Raw genomic sequence first — 23977 nt, 5'->3', positions numbered from 1 at the left:
CATGATGACATATATGATATACAGAACTTGCTAAAATATGTAATTTGCTATGTCCTAATCAGGGTCCATGAGATACTGTAACTTTAATAAACAATTTGTGATATCAATATCATGGTTGCAATAAAGAAAAAATAATAATAATAGAAACGAACTTATTAACAAACTAAAAAAAAATATTAGCAAACCGGAATCAAAGTACACAAGCTACGATACTATCTTCTATTATTTACATAAATAGCAACTAACTACGCCTATGTCAACAAAAAACGCAGGTAGGAAGCCATCATTACAACCCCTAACAAACAAATTTGTTCACTATCAAAAAACACCGTAAAACCCCCCGAAATAGTTCACACTTACGCCTATTTAATTTAACGTTTAGATTTTATCCGCCATTCTAATTTCAAAACGCCAACGTTCCTTTACGTTGCAACACAGTTACGCCCTTTTACAATACACAGTTTGTATGTGTGAGTGGGCGGTCGGTCGATAATGATAACACCCCTCGCAGATACCCCCACCCTCTCAGCATCCCATGACCTACATAGGGGGGCACACGCACATATAACGCGCACATAGAACTGTGTGTTTTGTGTGTGACATTACGTGCAATATGTTGCATAAATAAGTGCGTAAAATATTTTAGCCACAGGCTCTATAATTGCAGGTACACTGCCGTATTCGAACTTTAAGATATGTCAATTAATAGATCTAGAAACGATATGGATTAGATGTGTCAGTGTCAAAAGTGACGTATTTGTTTGAAGAAACGTCACATTTGACACTGACATATCTAATCCATATCGTTTCTAGATCTATTAATTGACTTATCTTAAAGTTAGAATCGGGCCGACAGTCTCAAACAATTCCGTCCATCCATCCGTCTGTCTGTCTGTCTGTATGTCACAGCCATCTTACTCGGAATCTTGGATACTATACGATTCCTATATTTTAACGATTTTTTTCTCTACAGTACAGTGCCTACATCATTTCATAGGTTAGGTAAGTATTGAACAAAACCTATTATTAACTTAAACTCTAAAAAACTCAACAATTAAAGACCGTGACCTCTATAAATTATTAAAGAAATTTGTTTTCTCGGGGTCCCGTACTAAAATTACTTTTCTTTATCTGAAGCCCAAAATAGTAGGGTAAAACACCCGTTGATTGGCATATTGATCTATTCTCTTTTTTTTTTGTAGAAAAAAGCGTAAAAGGGTTTTAGTCAAAAATTATCAGTAGAAACACGTAGAAGTGAGAATAAGTGCCTAATAGCCGAAATCGTTTAATTTTTTAATTAATTGTGTGAATTCATTTCTTAATTGAGGGATAATCCATATTAGATTTCTTGTTTTACACGCCACATTTAGACTCAGTGCGTAGGTATACCTACCTACTTAAGCCTACACATTCAATAGAAGTAGACTTCACCAAACTATTTTTTTTCCTGAATTTTACAAAAGGTATGCTCAACCTGAACGAAATATAGTATGTGTATTATGTCTGGGGATGTACTTAGGTACGATTCCAATTAGATATGAGTCACGATAGAGGGGACTGGTGTTTGTTTTTGTTCACTAATTATCAGCAGAAGCAGAAAAATGTCGTCGTTTGTGCGCAATTTTTTTTCACGGCATATTAAAACTATATGAATCTTATGCCCTGATACACAAGTACATTCATACAATATACAATAAAATTACTGGTCTGCCGAGTGTTGCAAAAAATGGTGGATTGCTCCGACGATCACCGTCCGCTTGACGCGATGACGCACACCATACACAGACACAGCTACGGCTCAAAGACGCCAAAATTATGTGCGTGGTGGACAGCCATTATAAAAAGAACTAAAAATGCTGTGTTTAAAGTACCAATGTTGGAAATAAACAAACAAAAGCGCATGTAAATAACGATCCATAAACTGCGTCTGCTAAATCTGACTCACATGACCTAAGTAAAGGTTAGACCTCCATTTTGACTAAAGCTGAGATGCCAATAATTTACCTGGGTAGGTACTAAACAGACTGGCCTGCAGATCAAACAAATGACGCTCTCAGCGCGCACATACAGAATGTTTAGCTAGCAAAACAGTCATCTGACGCAAAAAGATACACCTAGGTAGCTACGGACTGATTACAAACATTATACAACATCGATCGGACACAAATCGGCTTGAGTTTCTAAATTTGGCGGTATTAAAGTAAGATTACCTTTCTGCGTCCATAGTTAGTGGTTAAAGGTGCACTCGCGACGTTTTTTCGTGTTTTAGCCCTTTTGAAATTTCAAAATGGCGTTAGCTATACACCGGCCGGCGCGGCGGCGCGCGGCGGAATCGCGGCCTCGACCTTGGCCGCCAAACGCGCGCATGCGTCCCGCCGCGGCCCCCTCGCTCGCTCCCCGCCAATTATGTCATTATGTTAGGTTGTGATGAGAGCGCAGGCGCTGGCGTCTTTCGATTCACCAGGAAAACTTTGATCTTAGAGTACCTATTCTGGAGTGTCTAGATTAAGTAAAGATGAAACCTCATCCTTACGCAACCGTGACGGTCGTCAGGTAGGAGACACCGCTGTCTGTCAAAATTATAGTCATTTAAAGGTACCTAATGCGAGCTGCGGTTTTCGTAAAGATGAGTGCTTACGCCAAACCTTGACTCAGACTTCCTTTAGAATAAATTCATCCAAAAAAAACGCCATATGTACTTACGTTAAAAATCACTAAGAGTTAGGTATAAACAAAAGTCATTTACTGACCTTGAAAAGATTACCACCAGCTGACTGGTTGTGAATAGGTATAACAGGCTTAATGGCATCATGGTTTATAAGGGTTCATGTTGTCACTGTATTGCCAATCCCGCTGGGATACCTACTACTTTAGTTTTATCACGGTCCGTTTGTTGACTTTGCTGATTTAAGCGAGATAAGCCTAGATAAAAGCAATTATATATGACGATGCGGCTTTGGTCAAACGTTATTGTAGGCACCTATCCAAACAACAGTACTATAATGGTTTTCTGGAACTGAAATACTTATACCGTTACACGTGGGTATTATTTCTTCACGTGTGTAAGCACTAAGTGGACCGAGGAGGTCGATTTAAAAGAGTGCGTTCATTGGAACCTTGGCTCGTAGTTGAAATCGTGGATCTGAACTTGACAGGCTGACAAATGCTTTCTAGATCTCTCTTCTAAGTCGGTCCCTCACTGCTGAGGATCGTGACTCCGCTTGCTAATTTTTCCTATGGCAGCTCTCCACTTCTCCTTGTCGGTTGCTTTGTGGAAAGCGTTGCTTAGTGTGATGTCCACCTGGGCGGATTTGGTCCCACCATCTCGTTCGACTTGGAAATTTTCGGCACAAGTTTTTATCGCTGATGGAAATTTTCTTTCCACAGGCAACTAATACTCATCGAGACAATTCTAAAAACCAAATCAATTAGTTTGAGTTCCCATGGCCACCTCCTGTCTCCATTATCACATCAGCTCCATGTCATCATGAAAAAATGTATCACAAAGAACATTGGTGGTATTCATTTTCAATTAGGTAGGTATAAGTAGGTACATATTGAACTTGTGGAACATACTTAGTTATACAACTGGTTTGAAAACTGGATTATACATGCTCAGTGATTTGGCAGCAGTTGCAACTGGAGAAACTTTGTATTGGTGATAGAAACCACATGGCAACGAATTAATCGTCAAGTATGCAGCATAATACAGCCGTTAACTATTTTGGGCAGGATTTTGATTGAATCGCTCAGCGCTACTTGCAGCATTTACTAACCCTTGATGATGATGAAATATTGATGACAATCGTGCAAAAAATTAAGTGTCCATCAACGGGTCTTTTACCTTTGTCAAAAATTTGGATAGTATAATATGGGAAAAAAATACTGGTACAATTGTAGTATAGGTACTAATTTTTAGGGTTCCGTACCTCAAATGGAAAAAACGGAACCCTTATAGGATCAGTCGTGCGTCTGTCTGTCTGTCCGTCTGTCACAGCCTATTTTCTCGGAAACTACTGAACCAATTAAGTTGAAATTTGGTACACATATGTAAATTAGTGACCCAAAGGTGGACATGTTTTTTTTATAATTTTAAAATACATAGGCTTGAAGTTAATTAAGAAAATAGCCAAAAAATGACCATCCCCCCCCCTTCTTTATCTTCGAAACTACTGGGCCTAAAATTTAGAAAAAAATACACAAAATAGTTCTTTGCCTGTAGATGACAGGAAAACCTATAAGAAATGTGCAGTCAAGCGTGAGTCGGACTTACGTACTTACTTACGTTATGTACGGAACCCTAGAAACGCGAGACCGACTCGCACTTGGCCGGTATTTTTGTAGAATGTCTAGATTCTAAAATTCTTCAAAACGACGGGGGGCCGATTCGGAAAAATAGGTATTTATAAATTGTTTCTAAGTGTTTAGATACGATGATATTGGGATCCTAGAGAAGCTCTTCAAATATATGGCCACACCCTATAGTAAGTTGGATATTTTTGCTACATTTGTATGTAATACTTGTAGTAACTCATCTAGTACTTAGTACAACGCAAGACTCATTTAGCGTAAGTGCCTACTATACATATACTACATACAGCCGTATTCGAACAATGAGATACGTCAAATACTAGATATTGAAACGATATGGAATAGATATGTCAGTGTCAAACAAGTGTCAAAATTGACTTTTCTTCAAACAAAGACGTCACTTTTGACACTTGTTTGACACTGACATATCTATTCCATATCGTTTCAATATCTAGTATTTGACGTATCTCATTGTTCGAATATGGCTGATAGTTTCATTTGCAAGTGTGTCCGGCCGGCGCGGCGTAAGTAGGTATTAATAATAAGTATGTTGAAGATTATACGTTTTGTTTAATATATTTAATTACATTTTGTAAAAGACGTGTACTTAAAAAAGAATCCTTAATATTATTTGTGAACGTATTTCTGGTTTAAATTCGTTTATTTTTGGTTTGTTTAGTATTTTGGTAATAGTGTTACGTTTCTGGAAACGAGGCGCTATCAGTATACATACTTACCTACTACCTACACGTTGTCAGGCGTGTAATAATAGATTATTTGACTACTAGTCAAATCAATTTCTTTTTTCGAACTGTCAAAACGATTTTGCTTCTATGGAGTTTATATGAAACACTAACATGTGACGTCACAATCAAATTACCTATAGTTTTATACGGGTTTTAAAATAGAAATTGTGTCTAAAATAACTGCTGTCTACGTTTCTCTTTTAATCTTCTGATGCTTTATTTCATGCATGGTGTAAAATAATTTATTTTAAATACCGTCAAATAGCCTACTGTGCTTTTGTGAAGGTATAATTTACTTTTAAACCATCTAGTAATATCAAAGTGTAATGAATCGCATACCTTAGGTACATGAATGAGGTGGTTAGGTAACGTTATAAATATCATTTGCATGCCGAGTGCAGTGAGCTAAGCGCATCCTTTGTGCATCGGACGCTATAGAAGAGATAATAGCATTTTATATGAATGGCATTGCATTGTTGGTCTAGTATGGTACTTAGGCTACCTGTCTTGTCGTACGAATTCTAGATAGGTTCCTTGAATTGACAACATTTCAAAATGTAAAGTGGGTTAAATCGAAAACCATTTCGGTAAATACATATGCTTCCTGTATGTAATAAGTATTTTTTTTCTATTAATTTCTTAGAAAATCGAGAAAAAGTGTACTGGAAGTGTGATGTCATTACTATGGCTATATATAACATAAAATCTTTTAAATAATTTTAGGGTTTAGACTCACGACGCACAGTTTAAATTCGATAGAATATTTTAATTACAAAAAATTTATTGGTTGTTATTTTCAAAATATTATTAGTTTTTCAGCCGTAGTAATGATATCATACTACACTTGGGACCCTTTGGAATTCGCTACATTTAATTTAAATTTAAATTTTATATTTTTAATTAAAACTTGTTTTTTACGTGAATAAAAATGTACCTACACGGCACACCTACCTATTTACCTCAGAATTTAACCCCTTAACTGCATCTAATAAAAAAATATTTGTTTTAAAGGGTTACCTCAAAAGGAAAAAACGGAACCTATTTTCTCGGAAACTACTGAACCAATTAACTTGAAATTTGGTACACTTATGTAAATTAGTGACCCAAAGATGGACACATTTTTTTATAATTTGAAAATACATAGTTTCGAAGTTATTTATGAAAATAGCCAAAAAATTACCACTCCTCCCTCTTTATCTCCGAAACTACTGGGTCTAAAATTTTAAAGAAAATACACAATAAAGTTCTTTACCTATAGATGACAAGAAAACCTATTACAAATGTGCAGTCAAGCGTGAGTCGGACTTATGTACGGAACCCCAGAAACGCGAGTCCGACTCGCACTTGCCGGTTTTTTTTAATTAACACTTGTTTTTCACGTGAATAAAAACGTATATACACGGCACACCTACCTATTTACCTCAGAATTTAACCCCTTAACTGCATCTAATAAAAAATATTTGTTTTTTGAACTTTAATAACTATCAATAGAGTTCGTATCGTATAGAAATGGGTTAATTTTCTTTCGATAGATAATAAATAGCCCAATTATTGTGAATTGTTTGCTTTAAGCCTTATTTTCTCTTTAATTTGAGTTTGTATGTTTATTGTAATATATTTCCCATATGTCGCATATTGAGTGCCGTAGGCATGACTTTAAAATATAAGTAAGGTAATTATAGCGGTACTGATTAGGGTTTCTGGTTTCTCGACCTTTTTAATTTCTCGAGGCACGGGAATTCTCGACCAAGATTTCTCGAGTTTCTCGAGTATCTCGAGAAATTTTGAAAGCTCCGAAAAACACCATGTTATTTAATTTTTTTTGCTTTTTTACAAATCAGACTCGTAGGAATCGTAGGTGAGATCAATAATCATTAATCAAACATATGGTACATTTTTAGTCACCATAAATTGCACTTAATAATCAAAAATACAACAACAAAAAAAAAACTATAGGTGCAGGCGTGCGCACCGGCAATGTGTTATGCTATAGTGTATTTCTTTAGGTATTCAACAAAATGTAAACAAACTACAATATGGTATTTTATTAGGCAGCAATATTGAAGTCAATAAATTTAACTCGATGTGACAAAACTTACATAAGTATTACTACATAATATTAATTACTCGTACTTACTCAACGTAACAATAAAGCTGCTAAAATTGTAATATTTTGCTAATAGGAATATATTGGGATGATTTATCAATTAGTAATTTAGTTCGGTAATATTTGTTATTAAACTTATTACAAGGTTCTATAATTCGTTACAATTTTTTTTAAACCGTTTTTCAATAAAAAGACTCTACATGAATGTCATAAATCATGATAGTTCAAAAGTTTCAAAACATGATAATGGGTTAAAGCTTTCTAGGTAGGGATAGGGGACGGATCAAGGTAGTTTTTATTTGGTTGGTAATAAAGGTTTTAAGTAGGTTCCTACCTGAAATCCTAAAAAAAACATTGTTTATATTTATTTAACTACCTAAGGAAATACGTTATAGACACATCATGTGTTATACGCGTGTTATCTTTTTACTTATCACAAGAGATTTATTTCTCGAGTTCTCGAGGCATTGAATTTTTTTTTCCCGTCTCGACTTAGGACAAATTTCTCGAGATTTCTCGCCTCGGGAATTCTCGAGCAAAAACCCTAGTACTGATATTTCCGCTACCCGATGCTAGAGATGTCGACTGCAAAAATAATAGTCGTTTTGGTATCAAATTGATGTATGGAGTGCTATTCTTACTATATTTCTCTATGTTAATATGTAGAGTCTACGCAGAAAGAGTCGTGGAATGTAAGGGAACCCATACATTTTACGAGTGTTCTCTTTCCGCACAGACTCTATGTAGATAGATATTTTCCTATAAGCTCTATTTTTTTGTTCTAAAATTTTAAATAGATCTTTAGTTTGAAGACTAGAACCCATACTACCAATTATACCATAAGATTGGTATAAATAATGCTGCTGTATAAATAAGTAGGTATTCTCATATTACACAATTTATTTTCATGAGGCAGCCTAAGACTCATACAGTTTTAAGTTAGGTACTTAGTAGAATGGGCAGGTAGTGTTAAATCACATCTTGCCGTAGTTATTAGAAAAGGAGGTTAGTAGTGCCACCTAGTGTATAAGTCCCATACTATTGTATGTACAGGTGTATGGTCTTGCTGCAGTACGAGAAAAGGCACCGAGCGCTCGTAGTTTGCAGGGTTACTGACAGATGGCGTTATTCTCAGTTGTGCTTTTATTTATAATAAATATATATTTTTTTAATTTTTGTTATAGATGAATAATCTAAGATGATTATAGGCAGTTTGTTGGTTTGCGTCTTTTTCTATAAGTTGCATACATACGTTTCAAAAAAGTTATTAATTTGAAAATCACCTCAAAGGGTTAATAAAATCATTTTTCTAGATTTAACTTTATTTTAATTTTTGCACTATTTATATCCTACTTAATTTTACTGGTTTACGTATACTAAGCTTTAACATCATTGCCTTAAACATAAAAATATACGTTCAGATATAATGTCTGAAAGAGTAAAGGTAGGTATTAATGAGTGCTGTAGGTACGATTTGGTAGGCACGGTCACAAACTTTGGCCACCTCCTGTATCCATCATTAGATCACCTCGATGATAACATAATATTGCATTGTCGTCCAATTTACATATGAACTTATAGATCTTCAAGTAAAAACTGCACGGTAGTAGGCAGGTTGTCCCGAACTACTGCCAGGTGTAATGTTGGTGTTAGTACTGGTTTGTTGGGTGGCCGACTTTTCTTCTGCTTTAGGTTCTCTTGGGTGTTTTATTAGCTTGAAATTTACACTTTAGAGGAAAACTGCACGGTAGTAGGTAGGTTGTCCTGTAGATGTCCCGAACTACTGCCAGGTGTAATGTTGGTGTTGGTACTGGTTTGGGTGGCCGACTTTTCTTCTACTTTACGTTCTCTTAGGTGTTTTATTAGCTTGAAATTTACACTTTAGAGGAAAACTGCACGGTAGTAGGCAGGTTGTCCTGTAGATGTCCCGAACTACTGCCAAGTGTACTAGTTGTTGGTACTCGTTTGTTGGGTGACCGACGTTTCTTCTGCTCTACGTTCTCTTGTGTATTTCATTAGCTTGAAATTTACACTTTAGAGGAAAACTGCACGGTAGTAGGCAGGTTGTCTTACTGTAGATGTCCCGAACTACTGCCAGGTGTAATGTTGGTGTTGGTACTAGTTTGGGTGGCCGACTTTTCTTTTACTTTACGTTCTCTTGGGTGTTTTATTAGCTTGAAATTTACACTTTAGAGGAAAACTGCACGGTAGTAGGCCGGTTGTCCTGTAGATGTCCCGAACTACTGCCGGGTGTACTGTTGGTAGGTACTCGTTTGTTGGGTGACCGACGTTTCTTCTGCTCTACGTTCTCTTGGGTGTTTCATTGACTTGATATTTACACTTTAGAGGAAAACTGCACGGTAGTAGGCAGGTTGTCTTGTAGATGTCCCGAACTACTGCCAGGTGTAATGTTGGTGTTGGTACTAGTTTGGGTGGCCGACTTTTCTTCTACTTTATGTTCTCTTGGGTGTTTTATTAGCTTGAAATTTACACTTTAGAGGAAAACTGCACGGTAGTAGGCAGGTTGTCCTGTAGATGTCCCGAACTACTGCCAGGTGTACTGTCGGTACTCGTTTGTTGGGTGGCGGACTTTTCTTCTACTTTACGTTCTCTTGTGTGTTTCATTAGCCTGAAATTTAAAATGGAAATGTCTTTAATTTAATATGTTTTTATTAAGTGGTATGGGCAATAATATGGCACCGCCATCAATTGAAAATAAACATTTATCATCTGAAATTTCGTGAGCAGGGTCGATAATTTTATGAAATTTCTTGTCGATCTGGAATTTTTTTTTATTTAGGTTTGCGAGGTCTACAGTTTACGAAGCCACTAGTTCAGATGTTTATAATATCTTCTGATATGCCGTCAGAAAGTTCCGAAATTGCGAAATTTTCATATGGTGAAATTTCTGAAACCTCTAAAATTTTTGTATGGGTTATTTCTTTATTTCCTGTGATATTATCCTACAATTTCCTAGAATTGTCCCATATTTTAAGAAATTTTTCACAACTTGCACATTTGTGCTTATATCTCAAGAACAATAAATATACTTACACCCGTTTGACAAAGATGTCAAACAACCGGATGGCAGGCGCCTCAGCAATCAGCCAGATCAGAAAAGCTGCTATACAGCCCCAGAATATTACACCCGCTGCGGCAGTGAACTGAAAGTTACCGAAGTATTAAGTAAGATTATGTCCAGGCAGAAAACGAACTAAAGGACGTCAAACTCAAAGATGTCCTTTTGTTCTGCAGGAAAACAAGAAGATTTGAGGCGAATAGTGCGGGAATGCCGCTGAGATAGTAACCTGCAGCTCCAACTACAGGGAACTGGGATGAACGTGACACGTAATCGACAGCCCGCCTGCTTCCGGCCGGCGGCCGTCCCTACACTACATCTACATGTCCAGGCATGTATTATTATTTATAGAATTTATAGAAGTAAGTAGTATTTGGTTACATTTATCCAATCTTAATAGGTATATTAATTTAACAAAATATTATAAGTGCCTAATAATATTGAATCTACAATAAAATATCCGCCTCGCACGCTCAGTCAGATATAAAAATCAAATTTAATGAGCCACAATACAAGTTTTGTACGATATGAATACAAGTACCTATTAAGTAATACTTAAAAAATATACGTTGTACACATATTTTATTGCAGTTAGAATTTGTCTCTTTACCAACCACGGTTGGGCAAATCTTAATGCATTTTAACAGCTCGAGTCAATCCTCATTATGGTGATGGTTATGACGTTTTAATCCGAGCGATCGCGAATCGCGACCGTGTTCGTGACGATTATTAGTGCAATTAAAAACAATAGAAACAGTTTTACATTTACGTAAAACAAAGTTTAGTCTGCAACAACACAAGCTAAGACTATAAATAAATGACAAAAAACGTCACGAAAACGCCGAATATTCGCCTAGTTACTGCAGTATTAACTTTATATGTTGCATTTTATACTTCCCAACGGTATCTACCGCTAAAATTGATTTCTTCTTTTCTGCAGAGCCTATATCTGTCCAAGTCTTATTTCCTCAATAAATAAATCAGATAAAATAAAATAAACTTACTATGTCACCATAATCGTAGTGCTGAGAGTTTCGAGCGACGAAAACACTTCTCATGTAGATAAGGGTGTGGGTCAAATACAGGCCATACGACAACCTGCTCAGCGGCACCCAGACGTACCAACTTAAACCGGCTTTTATAAGAGCTGGAAGTAATCATAAATAAAAAAATAAATAAATATTATAGGACAATTTTACACAGATCAACCTAGTCCCACAGTAAGCTCAATAAGGCATGTGTACTTGTGTTGTGGGTACTAGACGACGATATATATAATATACACATATACATATAATACTTATATACATAGAAAACATCCATAACTCAGGAACAAATATTTGTGATAAACACACAAATAAATGCCCCTACCAGGATTTGAACCCGGGACCTCCTGCTTTGTAGGCAGGGTCACTACCGACTAGGCTAGGAGGCCGTTAAATCATAAATCATTGACTGCTGATAACATTAATTAATAATGTCAATAAACTTAAAATTAAGAACAAAATGATGTCAAAAAAGGTAAAACAATGGCCAGACATATGTATTAATGTCTTTAAACAATCTGCATAAACAGATATGCGTTAATATGATTTCAAAGTACCTATAGAAAGCACCTCTGTAGAGTTAAGTAACCCCCCCTGCATAGAAATTTGTTTGAAGAGAGAGGGGGGGGGAGTATCTTTATCTCTGCAGTACTTAATATTAACAATTGTAAATTATATTCCGTTGGGCGACAGTTCTGAGGAAGACATCTCTGTACCTAATTCAACCGACCGACGGTCCAAAGGGATCGATTGATCGCCTCGCACACAGCGCCCTCTATGAGGTGGTGCGCACGCAAATAGTAAATATTATTGTACGCTAGATGCAGGATTTACTTACGGACGTGTCCTAACGAGCAGCACAACACCAACATAGCAACGCCGACGGTCCAGAGGGGTCGATTGATGGCGGCATACACAGCGCCCTCTATGGGGTGGTACGAGCGCCATAGGAAAGTAGTCCCGCTTATGAGCACCGCTAGCATGATGACGATGCCTGATATAGAACCGAGGACGGCCCATTTCTGAAACCAAATATACATCTTCAGCTTCGTAGGTACTGGTAGTGAAGTACACACAAAGAACCTACCTAAGGGAAGTACACACAAAGAACCTACATACAACACAAAGAACCTACCTAAGGGAGGGATTCTATCCAATTGTCCAATATCTTTTTCCCATGTGTATTTGCGTCTCACATTTTGCTTAGTGAGAAAGACGTAATGCATATTAGACTAAGATATTGGACAGGTGAAATACCAACCGTAATAAATTCGTGGCCTAAGCGTCCAATAATTTTATTTATGCGAGAGTCACGGGTATCTCGATAATTTTATAAATCTATATATAATGGGCAATAACGTATAATTTTTCGGAATACTAGGCGGTCTATTGCCGCCGCTATCTGACTTTTCGTAGTTTCCGTACACTCCGATGCAAATAAAGCATAGGTACTTACCATCACGCTCCGCCTTTGTTACGTCATTTAGGATCCTAGCTAAATTGGTTGTTCAATACTTACGCTATTAGAATTTCCAATTTAGAAAGAACCCTAAATGGCATAACAATCCCGTTTAGCGACGGGATGTCCCGTGTATAACATTAACATTAACATTAGGATTATAACATTAAGTTACCCGTGATATCCTCATCGCATTTTCTCTCTTGTTCTTGATGAAAATGAACCCGCTGAAGAAGCCGACGATGTAGGAGGCTGCGCGGTGGTGGCTCTTGATATACATGTGGTGGAAGTCTGAGCTGCCCCGCGGGTTTGACACAAATCTGGATCAAATATAATAAGTTAGTGCATTTTTACAGGAGACACTTTTTGGTTCATAACCACCCAAAAGGAACACAACTACACACCCAGAAACAACGCGAATACCGATGGCGCCGAGTTTCTGACAACAAAACACATTACAGGGTGGAGGGGTTTATTCCGTAGGCGGCTGGGAGGAAAATGCATGCTGCCCGATACCGGACCGGCAGCATCCAATGAGGGTTAGCTCTACCTCTGACAAAAAAAAAACCAAAAGGAAGTGTCTGAGAATGATTACAATTATATATCAAAGACTTTTTGAAGAGACTCAAGAGACGCCATAGGACACCGAAGAGCTGGCAGCTTCCTCGCAACGTATCAGCCTAACAATCCAGCGAAAATATGCTGCCAGCATCTTCGGTTTTATGCTGCAGAGTCCAGTTTAGGATTTTTCAGTGGAAATACATATACAAGAATTGCTCGTTTAAAGGTAAATAGGCTTCGTTTAAAGTACGTGTCCAGTACATACTGTAACAGTTAAACGGCAATGAAAAAAAAAACAATGGAACCGGAAAATTACGCAATTTCACGATGCTGACCATCACTGACGCATGTACGGTAGAAGTCAATAAACAAGAATTTTCCACAGGGTTACTGAATGGATTAATTTGCGTGAGAAATAGCTTGAACAGCAAAGTAGGTTTGATAGATTAAGTAATTAGGGCTAATTATTCTATAATAATTCTGTAAGAGTACAACGGGTTGAAAATGTTCAGGCATTGAAGTTTTGATTCAAGATCCATATCTATGACTTTGTCCTGCCACAGGCTTATTTAGCCATCGCCAAAATACTATGAAAGCCGTTTTAAAATTTCCTTCTTGCCAATTTCATATTTTAGTATTCAGTAAAGTCTGAAATCGGTAAAGGTTTTTTTTAAGATATAAAACCAGACTAATCGAATAAAACGTTAGTAAAGTGTTCTTCAGTGAAATGTAGCCGATGAAATGAAAACTACGAAACACTAGCAGATAATAGAGAACATGTAACTTACTCGAAGGTAAACAGTTGTATGGGATTCCAGTTGTACTTGTAAGTCAGCACTCCAGGCAACAAAATCGAGGCGACTATGATGGCCCCTGCGCAGACCAGGCCGAGCTTTGGTTGGCGCGTGTACAGCCAGTACAGGAGAATGGCTACGCAGGAGAAATGGAAGTCGCAGGGAATGTACCAGGAGACCACGAGACACTGGAAATTAGATCACATTATATACTCCAGGGCAATAGTTTATGTGGGCAAAATATTTAGAATCAGGTAGCTGATGTTTGTATGTGAATGTGGAGATATGGCCTGTGTCAGATATTATATGAAAAGAAAGCTGGTGAAAGTGAGATGATGGGTGACGGACAAATATGGAAAATAAAACATACTGCGCTGACCCCAAGTGATGAGACACGGGCAAGCGATTGACGAGGCAGCTAAGCGCTTTCACCACTTAAACGCTACTTGCACTATCCCAATAACCCGGGGTTAACCGGTTAAACCTGAAGTTACCATGGTTATTGTACAATTCGACACTGTGTTAACGGTTAAACCGGTTAACTCCGGGTTAGTGGGTTGGTGCAAGTGGCGCTAAGCTATTTACTTACTATATGCTCACTGTCGATGTAGTTATTCAGCATGAGCAGACTGAGCCACCAATTCTTGCGACATGTGCCGGTTTCCGTCTCAACGAGCTTCGGCCACATCGGTCCGGAGCCAGTGTAGGGGTACACTGCGCTGATGAAGAATACCACTATTGCAAACGCTGGCACTAGCCTGGAATTGGAAAATAAACATGTTGTACTACTGCCCACACTGTTAACTGTCCATCGGTAAACCTTATTACAAAAGGCATAAGGTCCACCAATGGACAGTTAAAACTGTTGCTGTTTGGACGTTTTTAGTGGTCCGTATAAAACTTTGTTCACGGAATACTTAAGGGATAACTTTGGTCTTGCAAATCAGTTTAAGCCCGACTGTTTTTATAGAGTTAAGGCTGATTTAGACGGTGCGAGAACTCGCATGCGAGTTTCATTACATCGTGGTATGTGATTGGTCGGCTGAATTGGATGCAACCAATAGTCCTCAATGTAACTAAAATCGCACACGAGTTCACGCGCCGTCTAAATCAGCCCTTATAACTTAACAGAAACATCAGTAATGGACAAGAGGCAAATAATAAACAAAAATGAAATGTGATATGTACCTAGATGTTTTATATTTGTACACTTACTAATACATAATGAAAAAGAATGAGAAGATAATGAAAAATATCTATGTGAAGAGTTGTTGCAATGAAAATTAGTAATGAGCTAAAGAGGTCAGTGGATCTTGGCCTCCGATACTAGATTGCGCCATTCGTTCCTTTCCTGTGCGATCTGACGCCATTCAGCCACTCGCTGAATCGCTGCTGCCTCGCTGGGTCGCTGAGCCAGCGAGGTAGGTAGGTAGGTAAAGAGGTCAGTAGAAAATGGCACAATAATCGGATCAAAAATTATGAATAGTTAAACATACCTGATATATCTTTTTAAAATGGCGAATAGCGGGTTAGGGAACCTCTTCATCTGACTGAAGGCGGTCGCAGTCAGGAACCCGGAGAGGAGGAAAAACGTGTCGACGAACAGGTCGTCGTGGAGGGTGATCCAGCCGCCGGGACCGGGCATTGACTACGAACATTTCCAGTTGATTTTTTGATTTAGTTTTAATATTAGTATTCTTATACATAAAATTTTTTTTATACCTTAAATTAACACTAACAGACAGGCTATACATGTTAATTTTTTTTAATACGTACGCAATATCAATTGATATTTCGTACATAAGTTTCGAAAAACTCCAATGAGTTTTTCGAAATGATTTGATGAAAATCCGTTCAGTTATTTTTAAGTTTATCGCGAACATACGTACACACAAACAGAGCTAGACGCGGCGGGGAACTTTGTTTTATAAGGTGTAGTGATTCTATATAACATATGTATATTATAACCATATTATCGTAAAGTACCCTAGCATAGCCTCTAGCCGGCCACAAATGAAAACTTGCCAATATAAATGCAATTCTGAATTGTCAAAATTAAGATTAAAAATACAACAGAAAGGAAGGCCTTTTTATAGGTATCTGGGCGGCTAGCGGATAGAATAATAACTCACCTGATCGACTTGTTTTCCATTGCTCACGGCCCCTGCATTAAGTATGCCTAGTTGGTGCACAACGACAATGCCGCACAGACCCAGAAACCGAATCCCGTAGAACACTTCAATGCCGTCTTTATGCATTTTCAGCAGGTTGTTCGCGTTCTCTCTAATGCAGAATGCTTCTATGATGTCATCTTCTGTAAAGAGTTTAAGATTTTGTAATTAATTACCAACCAGTAATAGACGCAGGGCTAGTGGTCTAGTGGTAAAAGAACCGTAATTTTGTTTAATATTTTTTTCTTGAATTCTGCAATAATACCTACTTTGCGGGATGAAGTGTGCATAGATATTTATCTACCTCTACCATACAACACTTCACTAGCCCTTGTCTACCCATTTAATTAAAGCAGATAAATCATTGAAATAATAAAAACTACTGTTTGTGATTAATACTCATTTCAAATGTTATTTCTTACCAATGAGAACTTACTTAGTGTTGTCGGCTCACACTTGAATCTTCCGCTGTTAAGATAGGTGCAGACCAATGACGTAATAACTAGGACAGCCATAACAATTCTGAAAGGATAAATGACCTAATTTTGGTAAAAAAGATATAATTATATATGATCGATGTCTTGATATCTGTTCCACAAAAATGTGATGATGTGAAGGTTATTTTTGTAAGTCAAAGAAATTTTTAAAATTTTCTCGTACTAAATATTGTATTAGACATAAGTTTGGCGCACTTATAATATGTTTTTAACAAAAAACACGTCTTACGACGACGATTCTAAAACTATTGTTTCAATGAAATAAATTTTGATCTTAACAAACTTACAACTAACTAAGACAAATGTAGAAAGTGATGTATTTGCTAAGCCGTGACGTTAAAAACATTCGCAAACTCACATGAACGCCCAAAAGGCAGCATCGTACGGTCTCTCCTCTCCCTGCTTCTGGCAGCCCCCGGTGGTGATCCTCGGTCGTATGCCCGCTATTCCAAGATGGCTGCGCGCTAGCATGGTTCTCATCAGTCGCTCCACGGAGCCGGGACCGCAGGAGGCCGGGACGCAGACTCCCCAGGTCAACTCATTTAGGGGTCTCGTGTGAGGTGGGTGAACCTTATAGATGATGTTTAATGTACAGTCGCCATCAGATACATCGGAGTGGCTTAGGCACTCACAAATATCTGAACACGACTATTGTCACGGCATTAGAGTGAGTTCCTATTCCAGCATTACAACGGAATGTTGGAATAGGAACTATAGAAAATGCAAAAGACGTAAACCATGACTAGATACCTACGCCACACGCGTAACTCTTGTAAGGTTAATGTTAAAACATCATACATAATTCTGTAAGCATCAGGGGTGCAACATGGTTGAAAGGGCGTGAAATTAAATTACTGATCTGAAAAAATACTGTCAAGAGTGTCAAGTGTCCTCAAAATTTGTAGAGCTAAATAAACTTAGCCGTCTTAACCCATAATTAGGTATGTAGGTAAGTATTTTCATGATATTCATGATATTCAACAGTTGCTAAAGTATAGGGAAAGGAGACTAGTATCCGTTTCGTAGACATTCGTGTATGACCATTTTATAAAACATAATGTACGTAATCCTTGTTTACCTCTAGGTAGTCCAGTACTGACTGATCCGGATCCACTCCCATAATATACCGTTTCTTGACAGCATTATCCGTTCTTTCCAGTACTATATCTGCCAAGCAATACTGCGTTTTCAATTCTGGGCGGGACGGGATCCAAGGCGGGTTCAGGCATTCGTCAAAATTCCCTAGCTGGTAGCGGTTTCCGAAGAGCAGGCCTTGCGGCTCTGATGCTATAGAATCCCAATCTAAAAAGAAAATGTTAAGTTCACTGTAGGGAAGACCGTCCATAAGGAAAGACCGTCTAGAAGCTCTTTGTCATTTTTGACATTTGCGTTTATACCAATACTCCACTTACAGAAGGTAGGTGTGTTTGGTAGGTAAGGTTTGTATGTTTGTTCAAAACACAATGATATTCTATCAAGTATCAGTCCAATATTTTGGTCTAATGTCACTGCGTCTCACTTGCAAATTAAGCAAAATAAGTGTTCCGTGAACAAAGTTTTGTACGGAACACTAAAAATTGAACAGGTGGAATACCACCCTAGTATATGTTAGTTTTTCAGGGATATTTTTGCAAAGAAGCATTTAGTGTAATCTCATAGATATTTAAAGAAGAATAATTTTTAAGAAAAAAAAAACCGACTTCTTTGGGGCCCGGTGAAAGATTATGGTAGATGGTGCACTATGTAGAAAAGGAGGTAAAACCAGTACTTTCTAGTAGCATTTCGTTTCCGTAAGGGTCGTAGTTCTAGCCTAACTTAACCCACTTCTCTGATAGCAGTTCGGTTCTGTGAGGATCGCAGTTCGAACCTAATCAAACCCACTTTTCTAGTAGCATTTCGTTTCTGCAAGGCTCGCAGTTCTAACCAAACCTAACCCACTTTTGTTTGGTTCTGTGAGGATCGCAGTTCAAACCTAACCTAACCCACTTAACGGCGCACGCAGTGCGGTGTACGGGGGTTTGAGCGGGAGGAGTTTGGCATCATCACACTTTATATCTACATTTTATGGTAGGTAATCATAGCGGTTTATTTAGTTTAGGTATCATAGCGGTTCTCCGGGTCAAGGTCCAGGTCTCTAAGTCCGAGTCCGGGTCCGAGTCCCGGTCCGAGTCCGGGTCCGGGTCCGAGTCCGGGTCCAAGTCCGGGTCCGAGTCCGGATCCGAGTCCGGGTCCGGGTCCGAGTCCGAGTCCAGGTCCGGGTCCGAACCGGATCCGGGTACGAGTCCGGGTCCCAGTCCAAGTCAAAACCGAAATTCGAAATCACCAAACGTGTACTATGCGTCGTTGAAGAGTTCTGTTCTGATCTGATCATCATCAGCAGTTCCACTTCATCAAATGCGACAGTTTTTAATGTAAATGCTTGATTTTATGATGAAAATACAGAAAATTCTATACGTATGCCTTTAAGATTTGAGGAGTTCCCTCGATTCCTTATGGATCCCATCCCATCATCAGAACTCGAGCTTGACAGAAATGTGGCTTAAAAACTAAACTTGCTTAACAAACATAACGATGAGGACAAATCGCCAAACGTTAACTATGCGTCGTTGAAGAGTTCCGTTCTGATCATCATCAGCAGTTCCACATCATCAAATGCGACAGTTTTGAATGAAAATGCTTGATTTTCTGATGAAAATACAAAAATCTCTATACGCATGCCTTTAAAATTTGAGGAGTTCCCTCGATTTCTCATGGATCCCATCATCAGAACTCAAGCTTGACAAAAATGTGGCTTAAAAACTTAACTTGCTTAACAAACATAACGAAGAGGTCAAATCGCCAAGGGTGAACTATGCGTCGTTGAAGAGTTCCGTTCTGATAATCATCAGCAGTCCCACTTCATCAAATGTCACGTTTTTGAATGTATATGCTTGATTTGTTGATAAAAACACAAAAATCACTATATGTATGCCTTTAAGATTTGAGGAGTTCCGTCGATTCCTCATGGATCCCATCATCAGAACTGGATTTTGACAAAAACGGGACCAATCTGTATGCATATACATACAATCAAAAAATGAATTTTCAAAATCGGTCCAGTAATGACGGAGATATGGAGTAACAAACATAAAAAAAAAAACATACAACCGAATTGATAACCTCCTCCTTTGGGATTTGGAAGTCGGTTAAAAAGCACACGCAATCGACACTATCAAACTTAGTTATAAAACATTTTGAGATAAGTTCTCTCTACCTAGTACAATATTTATAATGAGTAGTACAGGGTGGACCATAAATCTTTTTACATTTCAAACTAAAATAAAATGAAAACTAATTAATTATATCAGATGAAAACCGTTTATTAATTATGAAAACACATGATTTTTTTTTAATTTTTAGGGTTCCGTACCCAAAGGGTAAAACGGGACCCTATTACTAAGACTTCGCTGTCCGTCCGTCCGTCCGTCCGTCCGTCCGTCCGTCCGTCTGTCACCAGGCTGTATCTCACGAACCGTGATAGCTAGACAGTTGAAACTTTCACAGATGATGTATTTCTGTTGCCGCTATAACAACAAATACTAAAAACAGAATAAAATAAAGATTTAAATGGGTCTCCCATACAACAAACGTGATTTTTGACCAAAGTTAAGCAACGTCCGGAGTGGTCAGTACTTGGATGGGTGACCGTTTTCTTTTTGTTTTTTTTTTGTTTTTTTTTTTGCATTATGGTACGGAACCCTTCGTGCGCGAGAGAGTTTATTTTTATTACATCATCCATATGTGATCCTTCATTATTTTGGCATTGCCGTAACCTGGAGCGAAAATGAGTGCAGTTCGAGAAATTTTAGGCCAAAAAGTCATATCCAAAAGAGGTGACATTAACTGCCTTAACTGGCCTCCTCGCAGCCCGGACCTGTCCCCAATGGATTTTTTTCTTTGGGGATACCTTAACAGTAAAGTTTTGGAGACCAACCCAGTGTCTGTTGAGGAATTGAAGCAACGTATTCGCGAGGAAATGCAAAACATTTCTCGGAACACTTGTCAGGCCGTCACTGAAAATTTTCGCTCCAGGTTACGGCAATGCCAAAATAATGAAGGATCACATATGGATGATGTAATTTTTAAATAATAAAATCCCTATTCACGTGTTTTCATAATTAATAAACGGTTTTCATCTGATATAATTAGTTTTCATTTTATTTTAGTTTGAAATATAAAAAGACTTATGGTCCACCCCGTACTTTGGGTTTAAGTACCTTACAGGAAATAAATATTCAAATATTCGTAATTCTTATTATGTTTGGCAGTTCATAACACGAGTTTTGTTTTACTTTAAAAAAAAACAATCTCTCTGAGATGAGATGACCAATAATACTACAACTTATTGCTCAATGAGGAGTAGATGGTAATAGTATCTAATTACGGCTTAATTTAATTACAGATCTGTAGTCATTAATAAACAAAAGCGTGACAGCAGACGATTCGGGTCAATGTGATTGATTGACATTTTACAGTTTTACATAATTACTGGACTTAAACCATAAGTACCTATTAGGTTAGGTAGGTAGATTCTTGCAAAATTAAAAAGATTCTTTTTATTATCGAAATGCCCCGAGTTGGTTGGCTTTCTACTGAATATACCAACGTGGGTTTTTTTTTTTTTTGATTTAATGCTTTTTGGTGAGGGTCAATCGGTCCTCGCTAGGAGTACGGGCGGCCGATTGCCTTTAAGTTCGTATTATTTATTAAATGATTTTAAATTATCTATTATGTATTTAGTATACCTTAAAAAAGAGTTGAGGGCTTCTTCTTTTTCCGTAAGTTTGTTTATATTCAGTGGGTCTATGTTGTACTTGGTGCATATGGTATCGTGGATGGTTGGTTCTTGCGTAAAGGAACCTTGGGCAAGTTTTAATAAGGTGATCAATTGTTTGCTGTGTGACGTCGTCACAGGGACACGCGTCATTGTCAATTTTGTGAAAACGTTTTAGATAGAATTTGGTATATCCGTGACCGGTTAGAATTTGTGTCAACTGAAATGTGATAGTTGTATGTTTGCGTAACAAGTATATATCGTCCAATGTGGGTAGCCAGTTTTTTACGTGTTTACCTGTTCTGCTCTCTATATATGTTTTATTATGGAGTGTGTGCAAATTTTTCTTCATTTGGGCTTTATGGTGCGAGAGTGGGAAATGAACATAATCCGGTTGCTTATGGAGTGCGGCCGCATGCTTGGCTGCGATATCCGCTCTCTCATTGCCAACCAACGTGGGGTTATTTAAGCAACGACACTATTTATCTCGGGGTACACATGAATTTATTATATTTGACAAATCTTATGACCGATTATCGCTAGGTCAACTTCCTAAATCTTATAGAAAGTTTTATTTGTAATTCAAACAAAATTCAAGTAAAACATAACAATACATTTTTAACAGAGCAAAATGAAGAACGGATAGATCTGTTTGTAATAACTATAATAAGCTATATAACGTATACCTACCCACTGATATAAAATTTCACTTTTTGAGTTCAACCGTCCAAGGGGCCGATTTTTTAATTTCGATTCTATTTTGTGTTTCGTTCAATAATATCTCCACTACGAGGCATATAATTTCTACTAATTAGAATTAAATTCGAGTGGTCAATATTCACTATACAACAATCACTAGTTTCCCAATTTCTGTCGCTCGTATTTCAAAAATTAGTATTGCGCCGTTTCCACCGATTTTCGAGTGACGAAATCGAGCGATCGAAATTCATTACTTTAAAAATACCTATAAGAAGTTGAGAGCTAAAGCCAATATAGACTAATTATACCATGGGTGAACTCTCTTTCACGAGTTGCGAAATGAATACAAGGAGCACTAGATTTTTTTTTTCAATTCTTATGTGCAAGTTGCAATTGCCCTGACTGATCTTACTACATATATTTGTCAATAGTTATTATTTTCAGTAAAAATAATCATTTATGTAAACGCGTGTCAAATTTTACAAATTTCCCTACTCACTTACCCCAAACTGCCCATAGCGTGAAATTCCGCAAATTCCGAATCAGCATCAAAGTCTGATTCAAACAAGCCTCTTCCTGTTTATTCCAATCTTGATTTTGCAACGCGAAAACCACATCTTCTAAATAAATATCCTTATCAAGTTTTTCAGAGAAATTCTTTTTCTTGTCTTTGAGTTCAATATTCTCCGTATCATTTTCAAGAATATCTGTTGTCACTTCCACGGTTTTTGGACGTGTTGTGACAAGACAAGTGGTGTTGCACAGTAGAGCTAGTCCAACGATAACTAGAAGAAAACACTTCATGATGTTTCAAAAGATCGCAAGAGACTGAATCATAGGGCAGGCAGCCTCATTGTAATACAATTACAAATACCAAGGCAATTATGTTAGATAATTAATCCTTATGGAAGGTTTATTGAGAAAAAAATTGTCCTATCATACATATAATTTCAATACAGTTTAGTTTATAAAGCTTGATTTATTTATGTATTTAGGTACCTCTTTTATTTCACGCTCTGTACCAGGGATGTTGCGGATATTCGCATTCGCATCCGCATTATTTTCAACATCCGCATCTGCATCCACATCCGCATAAAATCGATGCGAAGCATCCGCATGATGCGGATGACGACCAAGTCGGTACCTAACAGGAACGTATTAGCGGCGGCGCCGGCGGCGTAAGTGGTAGGTAATTTCGTCATTGTATATAACGAAATCGTCTAGATCCCGAAAAGTCGACCAAGTTACTGTTTATTAAATAAAACGCACCTGCATTCTTGCTTAAATATTAAACGTTTCGTTTTTTTTAAATAAAAAATGCTAAAAATATTTGACGTATTTTAAGTACCTACCAAATCTAACAACAACAAATCTGACATCCGCATCCGCATCCGCGGATGTGAGGCTTTAAATATCCGCATCCGCATCCGAGGATGTAAAAAAATCTGCATCCGCAACATCCCTGCTCTGTACAAGGAAAAATTAACTCATAATATAATGGCATACTCGTATCAGGGAATAACTATAAAATCATCATCATCATCATCATCATCATCATGAATAAAATATTACTTAGGTAATAATACATTTTTTACGATATTTTCAACCGCGATTATTGGCCATACGTGTCACTAAAAAAAGAAAGCCAAAACATTATGTTTAAAATTGTGTTTATTTCAACGAAGCCTCAAAAT

At 37.6% G+C, this 23977-nt stretch overlaps 1 protein-coding gene across 1 annotated transcript; it reads right to left on the bottom strand.

Annotated features, from left to right (window-relative positions):
- Positions 1 to 8046: 8046 nt before the first annotated feature.
- Positions 8047 to 23128, bottom strand: LOC134673499 (nose resistant to fluoxetine protein 6-like). The gene is made up of 13 exons (XM_063531490.1): positions 22787 to 23128; positions 17850 to 18073; positions 17130 to 17341; positions 16711 to 16796; positions 16236 to 16417; positions 15600 to 15751; positions 14693 to 14861; positions 14098 to 14291; positions 12924 to 13068; positions 12128 to 12311; positions 11248 to 11390; positions 10219 to 10328; positions 8047 to 9793 (listed from the first exon to the last, which is right to left on the bottom strand). Exons 1-13 carry the CDS (start codon positions 23085 to 23087, stop codon positions 9652 to 9654), a joined length of 2244 nt encoding a protein of 747 aa, XP_063387560.1. The 5' UTR covers positions 23088 to 23128; the 3' UTR covers positions 8047 to 9651.
- Between the last annotated feature and the right edge of the window lie 849 nt (positions 23129 to 23977).

This window comes from Cydia fagiglandana, chromosome 18 (assembly GCF_963556715.1).
Source record: "Cydia fagiglandana chromosome 18, ilCydFagi1.1, whole genome shotgun sequence".
Taxonomy (NCBI): domain Eukaryota; kingdom Metazoa; phylum Arthropoda; class Insecta; order Lepidoptera; family Tortricidae; genus Cydia; species Cydia fagiglandana.
This window is presented reverse-complemented; position numbering and strand designations above follow the sequence as displayed.

Coding starts and splice junctions, on each gene's coding strand:
- LOC134673499 (XM_063531490.1), bottom strand. CDS start 23,087: ATGAAGTGTTTTCTTCTAGTTATCGTTGGACTAGCTCTACTGTGCAAC. Junction 15,752..16,235: donor ATGGAAAACAAGTCGATCAG/GTGAGTTATTAT, acceptor AAATGTTCGTAG/TCAATGCCCGGTCCCGGCGG. Junction 12,312..12,923: donor ATGCGATGAGGATATCACGG/GTAACTTAATGT, acceptor ATTTGGTTTCAG/AAATGGGCCGTCCTCGGTTC.